We start from the raw sequence: 22,217 nt of genomic DNA, 5'->3' as shown, positions 1-22,217 counted from the left end.
CAGCTAGAGCAACACAGTGAAACAAAACAAAGAAATTAAGAAAAACTAGTAACACACGTGTTTTGTTTTGTTGAGTCAGGGTTCCTCTGTGTAACTCTGGCTGCCCTAGAAAGCACAAGGCTGGCCTTAAACATAACAGACTTTTTAAAAAATGAAAGAAAGAAAAGAAAAAGAAAAAAACCACTAGCCACCTGTTTAAAGGTGCTCCCAGGAATGCTGGGAAGAGGTGGTCACTCAGCTGACCTCCCAATTTACTTCATTCCTGGAGAATCCTCTGCCTCTCTCCTGTCCTAGAGCATGGAGGTTAAATTCTTACTTCTGGGAACACTGTATTGGAAAAGCCTAGCCACAGTTATCTAGCACGTGCCAGGTTCCCCACAGAAGCTGGGACTTCTGGTCAACAACTCCCAATGTTATCTCTCAGTTAATCACACACACACACACACACACTGATTAAACAGTTAAAACTAATCACAGCAAGAAATATTTGAAAAGCTACGTGAGTGGCATTTAATTCAAGTCTCATTAGCTATGTGGGAACCTGACCTGTAGAACCAGCAACAGGTTTTTCAGGACACTTGCTCCGGGAAGGGCCTACCTCATTCCATTGCCCTCAGCCAGCAGGGCTGTGGCTCTGCCTCTCCCAGTTTCCTCCGGCAGAGGCATGATCTACATGTCTCCTGTTGCAGAAAGCCAGGAGCTCACGCTGGAACTAGGTTGCAGGTGGAAACACTGGGAAACAACTGTTTCTGGTATTTCTAGTCTTCAAGAGGTTCATCTTTGACTACTGATTCCTAGGCTCCCGCATGGGCAAAGAGATGAGGACCCAAAGAAATGTCTGGCAGCGGGTATAGAAAGCCTCTGTTCCAACTTAAATGTCAAAATGTTTGAATTTCCCAGAGTCCAGTGGGAGTTATTACTGTTGGGTGGTGGGATTATAGGCATTTACACCTTCTTAGTTGTCTACAAAGATTATTTATATATTATCTTTAACATGGCAATAGTTACTGGAATCTAATCTGTTTATGAGAAGCACATTGTGCTTAACTCAGAAAACTTAAGATACAGAAGAAAAAGGTTTCCTTAATCATATCATGTAAAGATAACTGTCTAAACTTTGGCGTGTCTTTTCTAGACTTTTTTCTCTATGCAAAGATACTTCACTGTTTTGTGATCCAAAAGGGGAAAAAAGTAAACATTTAAAAGACAAAGCCTTGGGTTGGGCATGGTAGCACATGCCTTAAATCCCAGCACTCAGGACAAGGCAGGTCCATCTCTGTGACTTCCAGACCAGCTAGGGATACCTAGTTAAGATAGGGATACCCTGTCTCAAAACAACAAAAACTCCAAACAACCAATATTAGTAATTTAAAAAACAAAACAAAGTTTTGATTCTTTATGTTTCAATTTTATTTGTTTTGAAACAGCAACTTAATAGCTTGGAAATGTTCCTAACAGCAAGAGCCTGCCCAAGAGCCTGCCTGTGCAGTCCAGGTTTGTGGTGCCTAGACCCCAGCCCTGGTTCCAGGAACTTTCTTACCCACACCAGCCATCAGGCATATTTCTCTCTGGAGACTTGGGACAAAGGAGGATGTCCATGTAGAGAGGAGGGTAGACCTAAGGGTCACCATGTGGAAGGGCTGGGCTCAGACAAAACTGCCTGCTAGTTTTGGGATATTTTGGGGCTGGGTAGCATGCTCAGACAGACTGTACAATCGTGGAGGGGTCCTGGAATGCCTAACTCCTGGGTAAGACCCTTAGCACCCCTCCATCCACCAGACTCAGAACCTGCCTTTAGAAGTCGGATCTCTGTAGCCTTTTGTCCTCCTGCATATCTCAGAGCCACCCAGACAGTTCCAGGCCTTGGCAGGGTGGGGAATCAGGAAGGTGATGAGGATTCAGACCTGAGAATATCCCACCATCTCCTGTCATAGGGCTTAGGGACCCAAGTGTGCCAATCCCTTCCTAATTGTCACCTAAAAGAGAACAATGCACGGACATCTCTTTGTGACTTAGAGGGGCAAACCTGGCATTTAAGCCCAAGTGTGGTGGGTAGTGCTGAGCTCCAGACTGCAGGCGGCTCCACGCATGCATTAAAGTAGGAGCAGCTCAGCCAGGAGGGTAGGGGCCCACAGGGCCGTTGCTACCCTCCCTTACTGCCATCCACACCCATGGTACCCATGGAAACATAGCCACCCTCCCCTCCTGTCAGCTGCCTACATTCAGGCAACCAGCTCTGGCTCACCTCCACAAGCCAAGGCCTGAACTGATGCCAGGCTGGCCAGAGTGGCTGCAGGAAGAACTGGGATTGGGCAATTTGGTCAGTCTAGGCACCAGCACAGCTTGGGAGGGCTACCACAGGAGCCTCCATACCTTGCTGCCTGGGCTATAATCAGACTGGGCCTAGTCAACCAGCACATTGGCCGGCAGAGCCAGGGGGCCCAGCTTTCCTCTGCCGGTGGGTTAACAGCTACTGTGAGGCAGTAGCCCTTGCTGCAGCAACAACATCCCCTGGTTCTCATTGATGGGGCTTTCTGGCTGCTGCTCCAGCTGCCCAGGTGACTCGGACAACCCTCCAGGGCTGAAGATGTACCGACAGTCACTGGGGATGCCACCTACTGCCCCTGCGCCACTGCCATCCCCTGCCTCGCTGCTAGACTGCTCTCCACAGGGCAGCTCAGGGCTGCCACTCTCAGTAGGCTGCTCAGCTCTCTCAATGTTGATGTATAAGGGGTCCTGGCTGGTGGACAGCACAGATAGGTGGCCCAGAATGGTCTCCAGTTCCATCCGCAGGCATGTGAAGCTTGGGCGTTGCTTTGGGTCGGCACTCCAGCACTGGTACATGAGATCATACCTGAGGTAAAAAGAAGAATCAGGGGACATGGTAGCCACAAAGCAGAGAATCTCTAAGTCACATGAAACAGAGACAGGAAAACAACTCTATTTTGTTGTTGTTGTTTTTTCGAGACAGGCTTTCTCTGTATAGCTCTGGCTGTCCTGAACCTCACTCTATAGACCAGGCTGGCCTCAGAGATCCACCTGCCTCTGCTTCCCTAGTGCTAAGATTGAAGGCATGCACCATTACCAGGCTGGGAAGCATTTTAAGTATATAATAGCCTTTATTCAGGGCATGGGGAGGGGAGTTGAGAGGGTAGTAGAGACGGGGAAAGATAGAGAGAGAGAAGAGGAGTAGAGAAGTAGAGGCCAGCTATGAGCACGTGTAGAGAGAGGAGAGAAGGGGTGACAGGACAGGGCAGGAGCAAGGAGGCAAGAACAAAAGCGGGAAAACAATTCGTTAACACTACTGTAGAAGGATAACTACGCATCGGGTTAAAATACATGATGTAGTGTATGTGTGTATGTGTGTGTAAACGCATACTCGTGCATGACCTGATGTAGTGTATGTGTAACATCAGGTGTATGTGTGTATGTGTGTGTAAACGCATACTCGTGCACAACCTCATGCATGTCCCACAGCACACTGTGGGAAGTCAAAGGACAAGTTTCAGGAACTGGCTCTTTCCTTCCACCATGTGGGTTTGTGGGATCAAACTTAGGCCCTCTAGCTTGGCAGCAAGCACCTTTAGCTGCTCAGCCCTCTTGCCAGCCCTACATTTAAGAGTTCCTATTTGAAAATATGGAAACTGAAGCATGGAGAGATGGCTCAGCAGTTTCAAGTAGTGCTTTTGCAAGGGATCCAAGTTCACCACCTGCCTCTGCCTCCTGAGTACTGGGATTACAGGCCTGTGCTACCACCACACACCTTAGAAATAAATGTTTAAAAAATATTAGTTCTACTGCAACTTAATAAGCCACGGTGGGTTGATATCCATGGGAGGCCTCCCTTTCTCTGAGGAGAATAAGGAAGGGAAGGGGGATGGAGGGAGGGAAGGTAAGAGGAGGGACTGGGAGGACCAGCTGCGATCAAGATGTGAAGTAAATAAATTAATAATAGTAATAAAAATAAATATGCAAAAACTCCTTAATGAAGTAGCGAGTAACAGCAGGCTTTTCGCGATGCACACCTATAATCTCGGCAAGCGGAAGATGAGGCAGGAGGACCGCCACCAGGTTGGGGCAGGCTTAAGGTACAGTTTGAGTATGAGATCAGCTAAAGCGACATAGCAAAGCTCTGTTTCAGAAAATAAAACACAGTACTGATATGCAGTCGGTTGGTAGGATGCTTGCCCAGTGTGCACAAAGGCCCGGGTCTGACTTCCAGTACCTCGTAACTGCTACATCGCTATGATTCTGGCACTTGGGAGGGGGAGGCAGGAAGATTTCAAGTCTAGAGAACCACTCAGCTATACAGTTGGTTTGAGTCTAGTCTAAAATAAGTGAGACAAACAAATTCCCCAAAGTCACAGGACTATGATTTGAAGCCACAGGGACCAGTACCCAGCTTTTTTTCTGGGCTGTCTCAGGAGGGGACTAAAATAATAGTACTTTTGTCTTACACAAAAGACTGGAGTCAGGATTGTTTTTCTGTCTTTTGACCTAGGGCCTAGTATATTAAGCGTAGTGTATGTATATTAAACAAGTACTGTATGGCCAAGTTACCATATCCATGACCCTGAACTCAGGGTTATCTGCTGAGGGGGCAGACATATATATTCCCTCTTGTCCCAAGTCCACACGAGGGAGGCAGCACCCACTCATGTAGTTTCCAGTCCTCTTTCTCTGCCAATAAGAGCCCACCCGAACTTCCTTCTCTGTCCTTACAAATTCTCTTACAGCACTCTCTCTCTCTCTCTCTCTCTCTCTCTCTCTCTCTCTCTCTCTCTCTCTCACACACACACACACACACACACACACACAGACCCTCCTCTAGTGGGAAAGGTCTCAGACAAAGTGCAATTAACAATGCCTGACTTTTGTCCATGGCAAAAGCCCCAAGTACTGTCTTACAAAAAAGCCTTCCTAATCGGGGTTCCAATGGCAGAAGAATCATGCCAGACCCCAGGCAGGCTGTGGGAATGGTCCAGAACTTTGGGTATAGGGCCAGACTGGGATATAATTCTCAAGGCTGCGCTACAAGCCAACTGGCGCCCTTCCACCAGGCTGTTTGGTGGTAGGCCAGTGTCCGCCCACCCTTCATTGACAACAGCAGCTCCAGTCTGAGAGAAGGCTGAGCCAGGGTCTGTCCCTACTCCTCCTCACAGTGCTCGCTCACTCGCTCGAATGCAGCTCCTGCAGCTCTAGAAGAGGGCTGAGGCCAGGTGCAGCCACAAGGAGATATGAGTTTTCAACATCTACAATGCCCTGAGCTCTGCTTACAGAACAGCGGGCAGGGCTGGTTGCTGCACTCACACACACTGCCATCTGAAATGTGAGTGAGGGCTGGGTGTGCTCTGGTGAACACCTGCTTATCATATACAGTCCCTAAGCTCAATTCCTAGCACCACAATAAATAAATAAGTAAATAAACAAATGATTTAACTTTTTTTCTTTTGGTGCCCAGGCTGCAGGCACTTCAAACCCACTGCCCAGAGAAGACTGCTGCCATTCAGGGTTAGTTTTCATCTGCTTGCTCATGGCTGGAACACTCTGGAGACCTAACCCCCAAATCACAAAAGGAACATGTATTTATTCCCCTGGATCACTCTACTCTGTCTTGACTGGAGTCAGGCAGTAATACTAGAACAGACCGAGCACAGTTGATTTCAGGGTTCAGAGCATAAACACTAAAGCCACACGGATCTAGGTTTGAGTACTAACTTATTCACATAATAGCTGTGTGACCCTGACCATGTTATTTAATCTCTTTAATCCTATTTCCTCATCCACAAAAATGGAGAAAATAAGCCTTTTCCTTATAGGGTGAGAGGAAGATTGCCTGAGAGAATACCTAAAGGGCCCAGCTAGGGTCAGTGACAATTATGTCACCCTGTGAAAAGGGTTTGTTTACACTATGCCAGTGTCCTGCCCTGCTCCACAGTACTTCGAGCTGGTAGCTTTGGGATTGGTTTCCTGGTTCCCAGGATCTCAGAACTCTTCCTCAATGGAAAGCTGAAACCAAGGGAGAAGTCCAGCTCTCTACCCAGCTTGTCCTGGCCAAGAAAAAAGACAGTCACAGGCTGCTTGTTCTTCCTGAGGCCCTAAGCAGCCCTGTGGGAAGAGATAGGGCACAAGAGCCAGGCTTGTAGCCTAGCTAGGTTCCCAAAAGGTGGCAAGGAAACCTGGACTGCCGTTCAACTCTGTCCTCTGCCTGTCACGGTTCTTGTTTCTCCCCAGAGACTGGAAACAACAGTGACAGGAAAAGCCAGGAGCAGGATATATGGCGTAAGAGCCATATATGGTGGCTCATAGCTGTCATTCCAGAGTTTGGAGGCCAACCTGAGCTGCCTAGGGACATTGTCTCAACATTCTCCCACCCAGAAAACAAAGGGGGGTGGAGGGAGAATGAGAGGGGGAGAAAGAAAACAGGGAGCTTCAGGGAAAACATGTAATCTGGGGTAGAGATAATCCTCTCACTCAACTACAAGGCCCAAAATAAGGACTAACAGAAGTCAGGTGGTGGGTCTGAGCTCATCCTGGGAGAGCTGCTATAGTAGCAGCCACCAGGCAAAGCTCCTTCCGTAGCCCACTACCCAGGATACTCACACTTCCTCCATGCACTCCGGAGGCTGCTTCAGGCGGTTCCCGCCGATGAGGTAGTTGTAAATCTCAGCATTTTCAATGCCAGCATATGGCGTCTGCCCACGAGTCATGATCTCCCACATGGTCACCCCAAAGGCCCACTGGTATAGAATCAGGATTGGGAAGGAATGTTACCAGGTTTCCTGAGCCAAGCAGAGTAGCATCCTGGGATTCAAGTGTCTCATAACTAGACAAAGCTCCAAGAGCAGAACTTTGGTTCTGTTTGGGTCCTGCACATCCACCCATACACTAAGCCACCCCATCACATTACCACCAGGCCAACCTGCTCACCACATCGCTGTGTACAGTATACAAGTTGTCAGCCAAGCTCTCCAGGGCTAGCCACTTGACGGGCAATTTGGAGGCACAGCCCTGACGATAATAGTCCCCGCTATAGATTTTCCGGGAGAGTCCAAAGTCAGCCACACATACTGTCATGTCTTCGGCCAGCCTGAGAGGGGTGTTGAAAGATAAGACTCAGTCTTCCCCATGCTCAGAGCCTTACTAAAGTTAGGCTGTCCCCATGCATAGGAGGTTCTATCCAAGGCAGGAGGTGACATTAGCAAGTGCCAGGAGGCACTAGCTGCCTCCCACCCATCAGGCCACCAGAATTCCTACATGCAATTCCGAGCTGCTAGGTCTCGGTGGATGAAGTTCCGGGAGCTCAGGTACTCCATGCCACAAGCAATGTCCACCATGAACCGGACCAGGGTCTGGAGGGGCAGGTTCTGGTAGGCAGACAGGGCAAGGATCAGGTTGAACCTCCCCACTCTGTGTGGGGCATAATGAATAAAATTCTCTAGCCAGAAAACCTAAAGATTGTTGTAAGAATCACTGAAAAGGAGATAAGGAACCAAGGGCCTTCTACCGAACCTGTGGCAAGCCTGACAAAGAGTTGCAGAATCAAATTTCTTCCCAAAAAGGTCTTTGCCTGACCTAAAATTCCCAGCAGGGCTTCAAGAGGGAAAAGGAAGCCAGTTTAAATGTAGTCGGGCTCTGACCCCTCTCTCCCCATCAACTCCTTGAGTCCTGCCCAGCAAGCCTCTTCTCCCCAGGCTCTGTCCCTTTTCCAGGCATCAGTCTCCCACCCAGTTCCTCCTGGCCACCCCCACCTGAGGCACTCACAAAAGGGTTCTCCCCAATTCGGGAGGCGAGCAGAAAGGCATGCAAGTCTCCGTGCTTCATGAAGGGCAGGATGACCATGGGAATGGGGAGACGACCTTTAGCCCTGCTCCGGAGGCTCACCCCTGGGAGACAAGGGAGAGTCAAGAACTGGGCACATGAAGGCCTAAGGACAGCTAGGATTCTGCCACAGGCCCTCCCTACCTGCTGGCTTCCATGTCTAGCCCTGGCACTGTTACTCCTGCCTGGGGACTACTCGTGAAGGGCTCTGCTCTGCCTGCTGGCCCTTGCTCTGAGTACATCTTTGTTTCTCTTCCACCCACATGAACCGTTTCAAGCTCAGCTCCTTCCAGTCAGATTTCAGACAGGACCTCACTAACTACCTGCTTGCTCACTGGGTAGCCAAACTTTTCTCCTCCAGGCTGCCCTCTTACGTTGGTGGAACATATTTTTAGCCCTATTCTATATCTGCCTCCTCCAAATGGGCTCACCAACAAGCTTGGCCACGTGTGGATGGTCAAACTCCTTCATGCAAGCTGCTTCTCTGAGGAATTCTTCTATGTCGCTCGAGGCAATGATGTCAGCTGGGAGAAAGGAAGGGGAAGGAATGGAAGGAGCAAGGCTCACCACTCACTGCCACCCTCCCAGGACTCTTAAAACTCACAGAAGCCCTGTCTGCTGCTTTCTCATTTCTCTGCCTGCTAACATTTCCCAATTCGCTTTTTTATCATTTGCTTGTTTGATCCAGGGCTCACTCTGCAGCTCAGCCTGGTCTCAGGCTTGTGATCCTTCTGCCTTACTCCTCACCAGTACTGGGATCACCACTCCAGGCTGAGGTTTTAAACTTTTCTTTTAGGTCTCACTACATTGGCCAGGCTGGCCTCAAACTGGTAACAATCCCCTACCTCAGCCTCCTCAGTGCACAGATTTCCCTTTAGGAAACTGGCCTTTCCTTTAGGTTTTGGCAGCTCAGGAGCTCCACCAATAACAGCTGTGATCACCCAAGAGTGAACCGTGAACATCTGACAGCAGGGAGCAAAGCTGGGGCACGAATCTTTGCGTGGGCTTATGCTTTTGAATTATTCACGTGGTGCAGTCAGCATCCCTGCTAGTGCTGAGTAGCTTCTTGGGAAACCTCAGGCAGAGTGGCATCTGCTCCTGATCAGTCACTCCCTTTACCCTCTCCTGACCTGGCAACAAATCCTAGTGTCTAACTTACCTTTCAGCATCTTCACAGCCACTTTCACAAAGGAGCCATCTTCCTGCTTTAGCTGGGCTTCTCTCACTGATCCAAACTCTCCTAAGCAAGAAATCAACAGACAAGGCAAGACACCTCAGGCTCCCTACACCCTTCCCTCTCAGGTGACTCTTCATATGGTCATAAAACCATCAATTAAGGGTCTTTGAGGTGTCTGTGTTGGAAATGGCTCCTTGCCTCTAACCATGATTCCTTGTAATACTCCTAAATCAGGCATCCATAGGTATATCTTGGTATATCTTGTTTATAGGGGTTAACCCAAATTCACACCCTGGAAGCAACTGAAACAACCCATGCAGAGAAGGCAAAGGTATAACATAGGTATATCTTGTTTATAGGAGTTAACCCAAATTCATACCCTGGAAGCAACTGGAACAACCCATGCAGAGAAGGCAAACCCATGCTGGTCCCCCATATCCCCCAAACCTTTGCCCAGCATCCGGCCAAGGGTGAACTGTTGCTCTGGGATGAGGACGTCCTCCAGCTTTTCCTTCAATTCATCGCTGATGCCCAGGCTATCCACTGCAGGGAGGAGGTGAAAGGGAAGCGGAACTGTAGTCAAATCCACACTCCAGCCTACTATCTCCACCCAGCTTTCTGCCCTCAACACAGAGCCTGAATCTCTCACATTGTGGCAATTAAGCTCCACCAAACAATTTAGGGTGTCCCTTTTCATTACTCTGGGATTTATCAAGGTTCAGGCACTTTAGCTGGAAAAATGAGTTGGTAAAAGGTAAGGACACAAGATAGCCTGTCTTTTCCCTTCTATGATGCTCCAGCACTCACATGTGGCCTCAATTCGTTCCGGCCTTTCTCGATTGAAAGACCGGGCTGCCCGGAAGTGTACAGCTGGCTCCCCTCTGGCCATGACACTGTCAAAGGCTTGCCTAAAAAGAAACCCAGGACTTCAGGTAAATTACAAGGCCCTCTGTTACTACCTACTTCACTGGCCACAGTCCCACTTCCTTACCCAAACCGTGTCTCCTTGCGTCTCTTCCGAAGCAGGATGAGGGCCAAGGCAGCAGCTGTGATCAGGGCGGTGAGCACACCCAGGACCACAGGCACCCAGGATGTGCGACTGTGGGGAGGGCCCTGCCTCCCTGTGAGAGGGAAAGGCAATGCTATGAGCCAGGCCGACACCAAAATGTCCTTTTAGAACTTTCCTAGGATGGTCACCTCACCTAGCCTTGCCAAAAGATTTCCTAAGCCAAGCAAAGTGGCAAATCAAAAAGACCTCAAAGATTCAAGAGTTTGTGCCTGAGCAGTGACAGGCTCACAGCTGTCACCTGCAGTGTAACCAAGGCAAAGGGAGGAAACCTAAGAAACACCAACCCTGGTCTCCTCTCTACTGTTTGACTGTGTGTGTGTGTGTGTGTGTGTGTGTGTGTGTGTGTGTGTGTGTGAAAGCCTTGCCCCCTATGACTTACCTGCATGGTCATGAGATGACACCACCAGGGGTTGACTCCAGGGCCCGTCACCAATTGCATTGGAGGCACACACACGCAAAATCAGGTCCTTCTGGGGATCCCAGCCGGTCAGATTGGCCCTGGTCCCTTCCACCATCAGCTCATCCTGTAGCCAGGAAAAGCCCCACCCTCACACTGAGCCTGGGGAAGCCTCCAGCTGGGCTGGGAGGGCAGAAGAAAGTTCAGCTAAGGAGTCACAGAACCTTAGGGGCACAGTGAGTGTTAGGGGCTACAGAACACAATCTCTTGGGAGTCACCACATTCCTGCCCAGGACTGAAGGGGAGAGGCCTCTCTGAAACATAAACAAACCTTACCGCTACAAGAGGATGGCAGGAAATAGAGCTGGAACTGGGGACAAAGCCTTATCTGTGTCCCCTGCTGCACCCCCCCTCCTTGCAGTGATAGGCTTCCTGATTTGCATACAAAGTGGCCACAGGGCTATCCCAGAGGAGAGACAAACAAATGAGACAGGGAGCTTGCCTTGCCAGGAGGTGGAGGGTATTCCCTGGGCTCCTGTGGGAGCCCCAGACCCTCCAGGGACAGTCTAAAGCTCTTCTAAGTCTCAGAAGTACAGGGTAGACTCTCCAGCACAGTAGAGGTAGCAGAAGGAACTAGCTCCCTTACCTGGGTTCCATTTTCTTGGACCCAGGACAGCTTATAAGGTCCTAGGGGGCCCTCCCCAGGGTCTTCAGGAATCACTTCTTCCCATTCCAGGATAAGGCCTGAGTTGGTACGAATGGCGTGGAGATTCTGAGGAGCTCTGGCTGGTGCTGAACCCAAAGAAAGAAAGCTCTTAGAAGTCCCTGCCTTCCCTACCATCATTATCCCACACAAACCAAGAGCTGAACAGAAAGCAGAGGCTGAGGAAAGGGCTTGCATCCCAGCTGCAACTGCTAACATCCCCTGTGTTGGGGAGGGAAGTCTGGGCAGACAGAAGCGGCCCAGCCCCCACATCTCTACAGTGTGAGTCTTCATCACCCTGGTACTGCTTTGCCCTTCCCCCACCCAGCCTCAGTTAACAAGCAGAGAACCACAAGCCGATTCCTAGGCAGTGTTCTTCTGACTTGCTGTGTCCTTACCTTGCTGCACTTTCCCACAAAATATTTATATGGCTCCTCTTTATCCTGCAGGCCTTATTCATGCCTCTGTCACCCAGGCCTTTCAAACCCAAAGCCCAGGGGCCTTATGAAATGAAGAAATTCATACACTTACTTAAAACATGAGTTTTCCTTTTTAACTGAATTCTGCGGTTCTCCAGCCTGAGCTTAAGGGATAATCTTGGCCACAATGTCAGAAGCCTGGCCATCCCAGCAGGATCTTTTCTTTTTTAGGGGTACTGGGGATTGAACCTCTAGCCAAGGGGTCAACCAGTAAGCTGTATTCTAGCCCTCTTTAGGGGATTTTGCTTGGGCACCCTGAAGTATTCTTACACTATCCTGTCTTTTCCAGTTTGCCTATCTATCTGTTCCTCCTATAAGAACTAGACACAAAGTGGTAAGCAGTAGCATGCAGTAGGTGTTTAACAAGTGCTCACTGAATGAATGATGCCTTCCCTCTCCAGTCCTGCCCCTCTTGCTGAGTTCCTTACCTAGGCCCTTTGTCTGAAAGGGCACCCAGTCGCCATAAGGAGACGGGCCCAAGGCGTTGGCACAGCGCACCCTAAGGCTGTAGTTGGTGGCAGGGGCCAAGTTCCGAAGCAGGCAGGTAAAGGGCGGCACAGGAACCACAACAGCAAGGGCCTCCCATTCTCCTGGGGCATGTGCCACCTTCAGAAAACAACAAAAACCAGAAAAGCACAAAACTGATGAGATTAGGTAAGGAGTTAGGTCTCTGAGATGAGATGGAAGACAGGATAGGCATGGCACGGGAGCTTGAACAAATGTTTCCTCTAAGTCTGTCAGCAAATACCTTATCCAACTTGTTTCTACCACAGGACCATACCGGGTTCACCCTCTGTGTTTTGCAGATACTATTCATTTCTTGGATGACCTGCTGTCCCTAGAAGTCCTACTTCCTCTGAGACTGAGACTGTTCATGGGCAAGGCACTGAGTTCAGTACCCAACAAAGAGCAGGGAGTCAAGACAGGTAGGTGTCCCTTTTGTTGCTTTTGAGACAGGATCTTACTGTGTATCCCTGGCTGTTCTGGAACTCACTCTGTAGACCAGGCTGGCCTCACACTCAGAGGTCTGCTTCCCTCTGCCTCCTGAGTGATGGATTAAAAGCATGCACCCCTATGCCAGGCTAGCGCTACTTTCTTGCTGTCTCAGTTAACTCCAGAAAACACTGCTTGCCTATTCATGCTTAGTGCTTGATTGTTCCAGAGTATCTGCCATTTCTGCTTACTCGCTGCCCCAAAGCTCAGAGCTTCTCAGAGTAAGAATAATGAGGGGGCAGAGAGCCCTGTCTGTGAGGCAGCTTCTCACCTTCCATTTTTGGGGCCCAGAACAAGAATACAAAATGAAGGCTTATGTGTGTGCCTAGGGAAGCAAGTTCAGCAGCAGAGTACTCAATGTTAGTTCAAAAAGCCCTGAGTTCAATCCTTGGCATCCCCAACTCTCAACACACACAAATCCTTATACTCCATGGTTCAATACTTAAACATTAGAAATCATCCAGTACATTTATTTACTTATTTATTCAAAAGTGTTGGAGATCATGAACGGGCTTTACGTAAGCCAGACAAGTGCCACACCATTGCACTATATCCTTAATCTAGTTTCTTGTCATTCTCATAGTCTCTCTCCCTCCTCCTACTTCCTCTAAGGAGGTCTCAGGAGCTCAGACTAGCCTAGAATTCATTCTATAGCCAAGAATATCCTTGAACTACCTGAGTAGGGATAGGAAGTGACACAATGCCTGGTTTTAGGTGGTGCTGGGGATGAGATCCAGGGCTTCCTACCTGCTAAGCAAGCACTCTACCGACTGAGCTACCTCTCTAGAACACTCCCCCTCCAGAACCCCGGAAGAGCTGGGCCTCAGGAAGGAGCCTTCGGCATGCAGGCTTCCAGTGCATGGATGTGAACAATGCTGGCTGTTCCCCACCCACTACCCCCAGTGGCTGTCATTAGACACAGAGGTACACACATGACATTTGCTACCTTTGGAAGGGTGGGCCAGAGAAAAGGCCCATTCAAGCCTTGCACTCAGACCTAGAGCAGCCAGGGCTAGACATTCTGAATGTATAGTATTATGTGGCAGTAAGGATGAACCAGGTAAACTTGTTCCTTAGCACTGAAGACTCTGCCCTTGGGATAAAGGGCTGTGGCCAGGGTGAAGCCAGGAGAGGGCCCACCATGTCTAAGGGACATGATTAGAAGAGTTTCAAAGGTTCTGACTAAAGGACTGGAATACATAGTCACAGAGTGTTTGCTTAGCATGTGCAAAGCCCTGGGTCTGTTCCCAGCACAGGAAAATAAATAAATAAATAAATAAATAAATTTTGCCAGGGTTTAGCACCCTTTCTCGTCCTCTCGTTCTCTTTAGGGGCAGTGGCAGGATGTGAGAGGGAAGAATATCAGCTATGTTAAAAGAAAAACTCTTTGATCTTCGTGCTAGTACAGCGTTTGCCTAGTATGTGACAGGCCTGGGTTTGATTCTTAACATTGAAAGAGGGGAAATTAAAAGAAGGAAAATACTCTTCCAGACACCCAAGCCTGCTCTGATCTGCTTTCTAGCATAAAGAAGGACAACTGAAGCCTGTCTGCAGCGTCTGCTACTAAAGTGCAGAGCAGACAGTAGCCTGGGCTCCTCCTACAGAGGAGATACATCTGAATAGTGCTGCAGACCCAGATTCCCAGGCAGGCCTAGTAAGTGCAACAACCCTGTTCTAAGTGTAGCCAAAAACAAACAAACAACAACAACAAAAAAAAACCAAACAAACGAGCATAGTCAGTCAGCAAGAGCCTGCTGTGCTCAGCTCAGCCTACCTGTACAGTACAGGAATGCAGCAGAGCTAAGCCATCAGCACCTGGCACCCAGGCCACGCTGGCGTTGGTGCTGGAGATCGTTGTTACTGTGATGTTGAAAGGAGCTGCAGGCGGTGCTGTGGATAGGGACTCAGTGTCAGTGCAGAGTGAAAATGAGGGGAGGGAGGACAGCAAGGGAGTCAAGGCTTGATTTCATCCTAAGGCATGGAGCCCCTGCTAAAGATTGCTAATCCAAGGCACAGGGGTGCATAAACCAGCCACCAGCAGGGTATTGTTGCTCATACCTGGGAGAGGGCCTAGGCTGTGGGCAGAGGCTGGCTACCCAAATAAAAGGCCCTGACCAAAGAATAAGATGGGGGAGGGGGTGTTCTGGGACTACAAAAGGAGAAAACAGGCAACTGCCGGCTTCCACAGATAAGTGCCTTTGCATACTGGCTTCTCTCCTCCCTCCCTCCTCCTCCGCACCAACATTTTGGGTACCCTCTGTCCTTTCCTAGGCTGCTGCCCCCATCCCCATTCCTTCTACAGACGACAGAAACAAGGTTGAATAAAAGCCTTGACCATCTCCTGCTGGCTCCCTCCCTCCCAGGGATGCTGCTTCGTGATGGGAAATCTGCTGTGACGTCAGGATTCTATTCCTGTCTCAGCTGTGGCAGGGTCTCAGGTGCTCCCACTAGGAATGGGAGCTATGCCAATTACTCCTCACCTGGAGATTCCTGCAGAGCTGCTGCAAGCTGGAAAGCCAGCCAATTTTACTGCTAGGCAGCTGGCTGAGACTGGCCCTGTGTTTTCTCAACCCCCATTCCCTCCAAACCCTGCCTGTGTCCCCCATCCCCTCCCACCCTACCCTGTGTCCCCCTACCTTGAAGGCGAACAATGGCTGGTCGGGAGGTGGCCAGGCCTTTTATGTTGTGAGCTTCACAAGAAAATTCTGTGCGTTGGGTCACTCCTGGGGCCAGAAAACCTTAGTCAGTCCCCCAAGCAGCAACTCCCATTGAGTTTGAGTTTAGAAAGGAGGGACTTCAACTGAGGGTCTTGACAGAACATCTTAGAAGTCCTTCTAGCCAAAGGAAGGGGTTGGATGGTGGGGTATGGTGGAACGGAGCAAGAACTTTGCAGTCTAAAACGCTTGGATGGTGCTGTTTCCCCATCCGATGAATGGGAGAATTTTAAAGAAATAAAGTGCACTGTGCACAGGGAGAGCTGGGAGAAATGTTGTTACTGTGCCTCCCACCTCAATCTCATCTCCCACAAGCAGCACAGGGCACCTCCCTTTTCTGGCAACTCCTTGATTGTGCACACCAGAGCCCTTTTGTTCTCTGCCCTGTCACTGTCAAATCTGGAGACTCAGCTCCCCCGTCTGTGTCTTGTCTAACCCACCATCCTCAAGTCTTTGTTTCCTTCCATTCCCCATGGTGCCCAGCACAGTGTGGTACGTGCAGCAGGAGTTCCACTAAGTGCTTATTATTACAGGGCTGACTGCCTGAGGGTCCCAACCACGCGGAGGGAAGCTGGAAGCTGAGAACCAGCTTCCTCCTCTCTGAACAGATTCTGCCTTGGCACCAGCAGGTCCTACAGTACCTCTATCAAGATGCAAATCCCTGGGGACTTCCCTTTCATGCTCAGACTCATCTGGAAACAGTACACTTAGTTTCACAGATCAGCAAACCTCACAAACATGTGACGGATATGCTCAGAATCGTGGGAGCCTAGGAGAATGTGCAGTGTGGCTGCTTGGGGTCTAACTGTATAGGATATGAACAGATACGGTTATTTAGGAAATTTTCTAGAAAGGCCCATCTAGGAGGCCCTGTATTTTTGAGTTGGCCTCCCTCTCCCCTTTACCCTCCCCCATTTCCCTTTCTACAGCCTGAGCCTAGTCGGCTCCCAGTTTGCCAGACACTCCTCCCTAGCTCTGCGTGGGCTGCTTTCTGGCTCCTTCCCTGGGGAGGGGGGAGGATGGGTGTCCCTGATCTCATATAATTCCTCTCATGGCCAGCTGTGCAAGGACCAGACTGTTGTGGGTGAGGAAAGGAGGCCCCGTCACCCTCTTTAACCACACAGCAGGATCACACCTAATCAACCCACCTAGCCAGCAGAGCACACCCGACTAATGAGCTTAGCAATGGCGCGGCTCACGGCTCACGCATCCGGACACTGGGATTTGCTCTGGACACGCACCAACAAACTCAGATTTATGCAGATCCCAACTCTATAGTGCTCCCCGCAAGCACTGACCCAGCTGCTCACTCTTGGCTCAAAGCCCCCTCCTGAGGCTGCTCACCTGTCACATTTAAAACAGAGGGAGAGGGAGCAGGTCCCCCAACCTTAATGGGTCCTCTCCACCAGAAAATGGTTACGGGTTCTGGAGGACCCACCGCCTCACAAGACAGTTGAAAAGGGGCATTGGGTGGCACTGCCAGATCTTTCGGTTCCACCGTGAAAAATGGCACACCTAGGGAGAAAATGTGAGCGGGAGTTAGCCTTGCCACCTCTCAGCTTCCTACAGCTCAAATCACAGGTTCATCTCCATCTCCATTTGAAGTACTCTGTAACGGGCAGTCACCACAGGATCCTTAAGAACAGGTCAGCTGCAAACAGGCTTCAGGTGTGGGGAGGGGGCGGAGGGGGCTTCGTTTTCCTCCTCTTCCTTTTTTTGCCGCCAGCCCCCACAGTCCCTCCCAGACCTGCTCTGACAACCCTTCTCGGAGTATAGGAGAGGCTGGGGTGGGGAGGCGGGGGAGGAGCACCCTGGGAGGGGAGTGGGGGGAGCTTTAGTAGAGTTCTGCTGGCAGCCCCAGCTCCGGCTCGGCTCGGCTCGGCTCGGGCCCTTTGTTACTTTCTTAGTCACTTTGTTTTCCAGGGCTGCACAGCTCTGAGCTCCAGCAGCTGTGGAGCCTCTGTCCCCTCCCCCATCCCCTCCCCCTTTTGGTAGGTCCACTTGGCAGAACAAGGTCCAGCTTCTGATGAATGCTTGACAGAAGGCTGAAACAGACTGGATGTCAGAAACTGTGGGTCCTAGTGGCCTCCGTGGTTCTTAAACACCCAGACCCCAGCAGGTAGGGTCCCTGAGGTCTGGATGTGCCTGCCGACATGGCTCTCGACCTGTTGATCAAGACTCATTTGGCAAACTTCTATCTCCAAAAATATTTGCATTACAGTTCATAATGATAGCAAAATTACAGTTATGAAGTAGCAACCAAAATAATTGTATGATCAGAGGTCACCACAACATGAGGAACTGTATTAAAGGGTCACAGCACTAGGAAGGTTGAGAACCACTGAAGCTACAGAAAACAGTAGGGCAGTCCAGCTTACATTGAGCTCTCTTCTGCACAGTTATAGGTCTTAGTGCCAAGCCAAATGGCCCATACAGCTAGCACTGCCTCCTCACCTTCAACAGTGAGCCATACCGACTGAGAGATCTTGGTTTCTTCCCCATCCTTCACCTGGCACCAGTACAGGCCGGCATCAGACCGCTCCACTGACTTTAGGCTGTGGAAACAGGATATCAGGCTTACTTTCCAGAGTCAAGAGAGCCAGATCCTTTAATCCCAGAACCCTAGAGGCTGAGACAAAGAGACTGTGAGTTTGAGACTAGACTTGTCTACACAAAGAGAGAGTGAGCTCGAAGCCAATCAGTATTACATAGTGAGACCCTGTCTGGAAAAAAAAAAAAAAAAGGAGGGGCAACTCTGCTGAGCACACTTAATAGATTTAGCATGGCCATTTTCTAGAAGGTTCCACAGTTTGCCAAATTTTACAACCACAGACCTCTAGAAATCAACAAAACCTCAGTTCTCAGGGCACAGGCTGTCTGTCCCCCAGCTGTCCTCCCCACTCTGTCCCCCACAGTCCTGCACCTGAGTAAGCCAATCCAGTTGTGCTCGCTTATTGAGATGGACACCTGGCTTGCATTCTGAACCACAGCGCCATCCTTCATCCAGTGTATGTCAGGGTCCTCCATTCCCTCCACACTGCAGTTGAGCTTCACTGGCTGCCCCTGAGACACTGTCATCTTCACTGGGGCTCCCATGAGCTTCAGGCCTGAAGGATGGGAAAGAGGAGGTTTCAGTCAGTATGATTGAAATAGCCCTTGTCTCTGGGAACATCTCCCATTCATTCTCTTCTAGAAAGCAGTGCCTATGCTAGAAGATTCATTCTCAGTCAGCGCCAAGGAAGCAGAGGCAGGATTCTGTGGGAAGGATGGTGGCCTGAACCCAGGCTGGGAGAGAGGGTCTGACAAGACTTCTAGTTTTCTGTTATAACCCAGTTCCCTGCACCAAAGACTTCTTCCCCATAGCTCCCTATTGCCCAATCACCAGAAAGCAAACCAAGCTGGAGCGAAGACTTGTCATCTCCCTGAGCAGGCACTGTCCTGGGCATGACTGGTCTACCCAACCAGTGCAACAGGCTGCCAGCTCTCTGCCCAGGGTGTCAGTCAAGCCCATGAACTGCTGCCAGCATCCCTGACTCCATCCTGTAAAATGAAGGGAGGCTGAGGAAAGGAAGGAGGGAGTGCTCCCCTGAAGTGGAGAACATATGGCTACAAAACCACGTCAGATCAAACACATGGCAGCCTTCCTGGCAGCCGCCTGCTCTATTAATACCTGAATGTGTGCTGGGGCGGGTGCTAGGAAGATGGGAGGCAGAAGGGAGGGGTGGGGCCCTAAGCAAAAGACCCCCAAGCTACTGTGGCATCAACAGAGCCCACTTATTAGAATCTTACCCTCCTCAGGCAAGGGTGGACACACATAAACACACGCCCACACACACACACCCTCTTAGCATGTTTTTAAACAGATGGGCAGGTGAAAAATCTGCATAAAAGAAATCCAGACCTTTCCTTTCTGCTCTTTACTGCGGAACCCTAAGTAAATAACTGGGCTCTCTGAGCATCAGATACGCACCTCAGAGCTTGCAAATACTTTCCACTCTTTATCTTCCCTTCCTCGAGAGACTAATGTGGCAAAGAACTCAGTTTTTAAGAAATACTAGCTGGATGGCTGCTGTCGGGGCCCCGTCTCTACCCTACCCTTTCCCCTCACAGGACGAGGAGACATAGCTTCACACCCTTTCTACACCCAGCAGTTCCAGATGTGTGCAGTGGGAACCTGCGGACAAAGGTGCTGCCCTCCTGCCTCGGGGAAATGCCTCAGTGGCTATGTGGCAACGTAAAGCTAATCTTCCCAAGGAGCAGTAACCTTCACTCAGCCCAAGCTATTCAACATTCGGGTTTCCGGGAGCGCCAAGGGCCACAGGAACTAGAGTACGGGCAGAGGTATTTTAGAATCCAGCACCTTCACAACCCCGGGTGCTCAAACCCCTGACCCTATAGTTTCAAAGTGGGACCTCGGGGATGTGCGGAAGGCAGAATGGGTCATCAGGACTGGAGAAAGGGGAGCAAACAACTAGGAACATAGAGGCGGGAAAACACAATCCTAAGCACCCCCGGCTGCTCACACCCCCGACTCCCTTCCTTTGCACCCAGCCAGCTCCGGGAGCAAGAAAGTTGGGGGCGGGGGCCGCGGCCGAAGGTCTGGCAGCCAACACCCGCTGCGTCCTAGCCTCGGCCTTCCAGCCCCGGCCACCGACCCCAACCTCTGGCCGGCCCAGGCCCGGGTCTCGCCCGCTGCCGTCCCTGGGCTGAGCCCCTCAGCCGTGCCGCTCAGCAGCCCCCTGCTTCCCGCCGCCTCCCGGGCCACCCCTACCTGCGGCCGCGGACCCGGGGAGCAGCAGAGAAGCCAGCCCCGCCAGCAGCAGCGGCCGGAGCCCCGGCCGCCCCATGCTCCGCCTCAGCGCCATCGGCGGCGACGCCGCACCATGCCGGGCCCGGCCAGCGAGCGCCGAGAGGAGGGCGGCGGAGGAGGGGCGGGAGGCCCGCGGGAGGGGCGGGGGGCGGCGCTCGGCCGGGGCGGCCCGGACCCACGGCAGGCTAGAGCCGCGGCCACCGCCGTCAGCAACGAGGAGTCCCCGGGGCTGCGGCTGGGCCACCGCGCTCCTTCCACAGCCGCCGCCGCCGCCGCCGCTGATTCATGTTCTTCTGCGAGCCGCCGCCTCCTCCCGGCCCGCCCGCCCTCCGCGGAGCTCGTGCCGCTCCCCCCTCCCCTCCCGCGCAGCCCCGGTGGCGCGAGCCGAGCGCTAACCTCGGCCCTTACCGCCCGACCTCCCGCCCACCTCCAGACGGCGCAGCGGGACCCGCGCCCCGGCCACTCCGCTGCCGCTGCGGAGGACCTGCCACGCTCCCCGGGCAGGCACCCGGCCACGCCCCTCCTTTCCCCAAATACTTTCCAGTCTCCAGCGCGGCACCCCGATCCTCTCCTCAGAACCCCGCTTGGAAGCTCCTGCCACACCCCAGCACTCTTCTAAATCCTGACCTCAGACCTCGGCACAACCTTCTAAGAACACAAAGCACCTACTAGACACAGCAACCCTCATGTGTCCCTAAGACGGCTGTGACAGCTCCCCCAGGAACTGCTAGCATCTCTGTACCTCTTTCGTTAAGCTTTTCACACAGTTTTTTTTCTTTTTCGTTCTTTGTAGCCTACCTTTAATCGCCAAGTATTCTCCTATTGAGAGACCATTATTCTCTCCAGCCCACCTTCCCAGAGTGTTTTCCAGTTTGTCGCCCATCTAGAGTTTTCCCAAGATGTGTTTGTAATTCTCAGGTGTCCATCCCCATTGCTAGCCTACGAAAGGCCAAAGCCAAATCACCGTGTATTTGGGGGCTATCATTCTTCCTACTTGCTTCCTCTTTCTACCCCCCACTTCTGGGACATAGTGTGAACACTGGCATTGTCTTCATACTAGCTAGTGAAACATCTGCTATTATTAGTAGACCGCCTTGCGCACAGTAGGCACTCCATAAATAAATAGGCAGATCCTTGTTAAAGGAATGAATAATTGCCTGATCCACAACCAGTAATCACTGGAGGTGGCCTGCCCACAGACATCCTGTCAGGAAGATGCAGAGCTGGTTCCAAGTCGCACCTGGCAAGTCCTCTTCTTGTCCTCACTTCTTGCCCCCTGGAGACCAACCCACAAGGTCCTTTCCAGGGGTCCTGGATGGGAAGAAGGAACTAGCTAGTGAGACGTCTCATGTTCTCACTGTCTTTCCAGGGATTCTCCTAAGCAGCCGGAGCCTCCCTCTTCCTCCACTTGGCCCATCAGTGCTTGTTTATTAATTATCTTAATGATAACAGCAGTGCTGGCGGCAGCCGCAGACCCAGCTGGGGGCGCCCCCAGGCGGCAGCATAGGAAGACACTTGGCAAGTCTGGTCAACAGTTGGATAGTAGGGGCCTGACTTCCTGCTGAGCCCTCTGCCAATTTTCTTAGGAACTCTTGGATGGCTCCAGGACGCTTTCCTGAAGGGGGAAAAAAAGAAAAGCACACAAGCCTGCTCTTTTTCCAGAGCTTTGGAATTTTGAGTGTCAGACAGTCTGGAACTGAAGCCAGAACTGTTCTACACTGTCACCCCTGGCTTCTCAAGAAACCTTCCCTATCTATTCTCCAGAAGGGATTTCAAGACTCCAGTAAAGGAGTCTTTATTCTCTTTATTTCAACTAACCTTGCAAAAAGTATTCTGGGAGGATGTTCAATCTAGAGGCCAAACTCAGCTTCTATTTCCTGTTCTTCCTTCCTAGGCTGATAGGGAATTCTAGCCCAAGGGTTTATACCTTGTTATCAGTCAAACTGGCTCCTTAGGCAAGTCATGGATGTGGCTTTGCTCATTCTAGCCATAAGCCTGAGACACATTACCATCTGCCAGAAAACGTGTCTGCTTTCCCCGAAGGGAAATCCTAC

The 22,217-nt window shown here is 51.0% G+C and overlaps 1 protein-coding gene across 3 annotated transcripts; it reads right to left on the bottom strand.

Annotated features, from left to right (window-relative positions):
- Positions 1 to 1,386: 1,386 nt before the first annotated feature.
- Positions 1,387 to 21,061, bottom strand: Tyro3 (TYRO3 protein tyrosine kinase). Of its 3 annotated transcripts, none has more exons than XM_076929512.1 (19): positions 20,962 to 21,061; positions 18,277 to 18,460; positions 17,808 to 17,908; positions 16,698 to 16,868; positions 15,276 to 15,362; positions 14,414 to 14,529; positions 12,075 to 12,252; positions 11,111 to 11,256; positions 10,447 to 10,591; positions 9,990 to 10,119; positions 9,806 to 9,906; positions 9,446 to 9,541; positions 8,981 to 9,061; positions 8,253 to 8,345; positions 7,765 to 7,886; positions 7,258 to 7,367; positions 6,931 to 7,090; positions 6,604 to 6,740; positions 1,387 to 2,854 (listed from the first exon to the last, which is right to left on the bottom strand). In XM_076929512.1, the coding sequence occupies exons 1-19, from the start codon at positions 21,044 to 21,046 to the stop codon at positions 2,464 to 2,466; spliced, it is 2,634 nt and encodes an 877-aa protein (XP_076785627.1). In that variant the 5' UTR covers positions 21,047 to 21,061; the 3' UTR covers positions 1,387 to 2,463. The 3 variants fall into 3 exon arrangements, with proteins under 3 accessions (XP_076785627.1, XP_034351683.1, XP_076785628.1); XM_034495792.2 differs by lacking the exon at positions 20,962 to 21,061 and adding an exon at positions 20,125 to 20,275; XM_076929513.1 differs by lacking the exon at positions 20,962 to 21,061 and adding an exon at positions 18,736 to 18,923.
- Between the last annotated feature and the right edge of the window lie 1,156 nt (positions 21,062 to 22,217).

Source organism: Arvicanthis niloticus, chromosome 2, assembly GCF_011762505.2.
Source record: "Arvicanthis niloticus isolate mArvNil1 chromosome 2, mArvNil1.pat.X, whole genome shotgun sequence".
NCBI lineage: Eukaryota > Metazoa > Chordata > Mammalia > Rodentia > Muridae > Arvicanthis > Arvicanthis niloticus.
The sequence above is the reverse complement of the archived record's forward strand: the minus strand, read 5'-3'. Positions and strand labels throughout refer to the sequence as shown.

Coding starts and splice junctions, on each gene's coding strand:
- Tyro3 (XM_034495792.2), bottom strand. CDS start 20,218: ATGGCGCTGAGGCGGAGCATGGGGCGGCCGGGGCTCCGGCCGCTGCTG. Junction 16,869..17,807: donor GGTATGGCTCACTGTTGAAG/GTGAGGAGGCAG, acceptor TTTTCTCCCTAG/GTGTGCCATTTTTCACGGTG. Junction 7,887..8,252: donor ACACGTGGCCAAGCTTGTTG/GTGAGCCCATTT, acceptor CTTGTCTCCCAG/GGGTGAGCCTCCGGAGCAGG.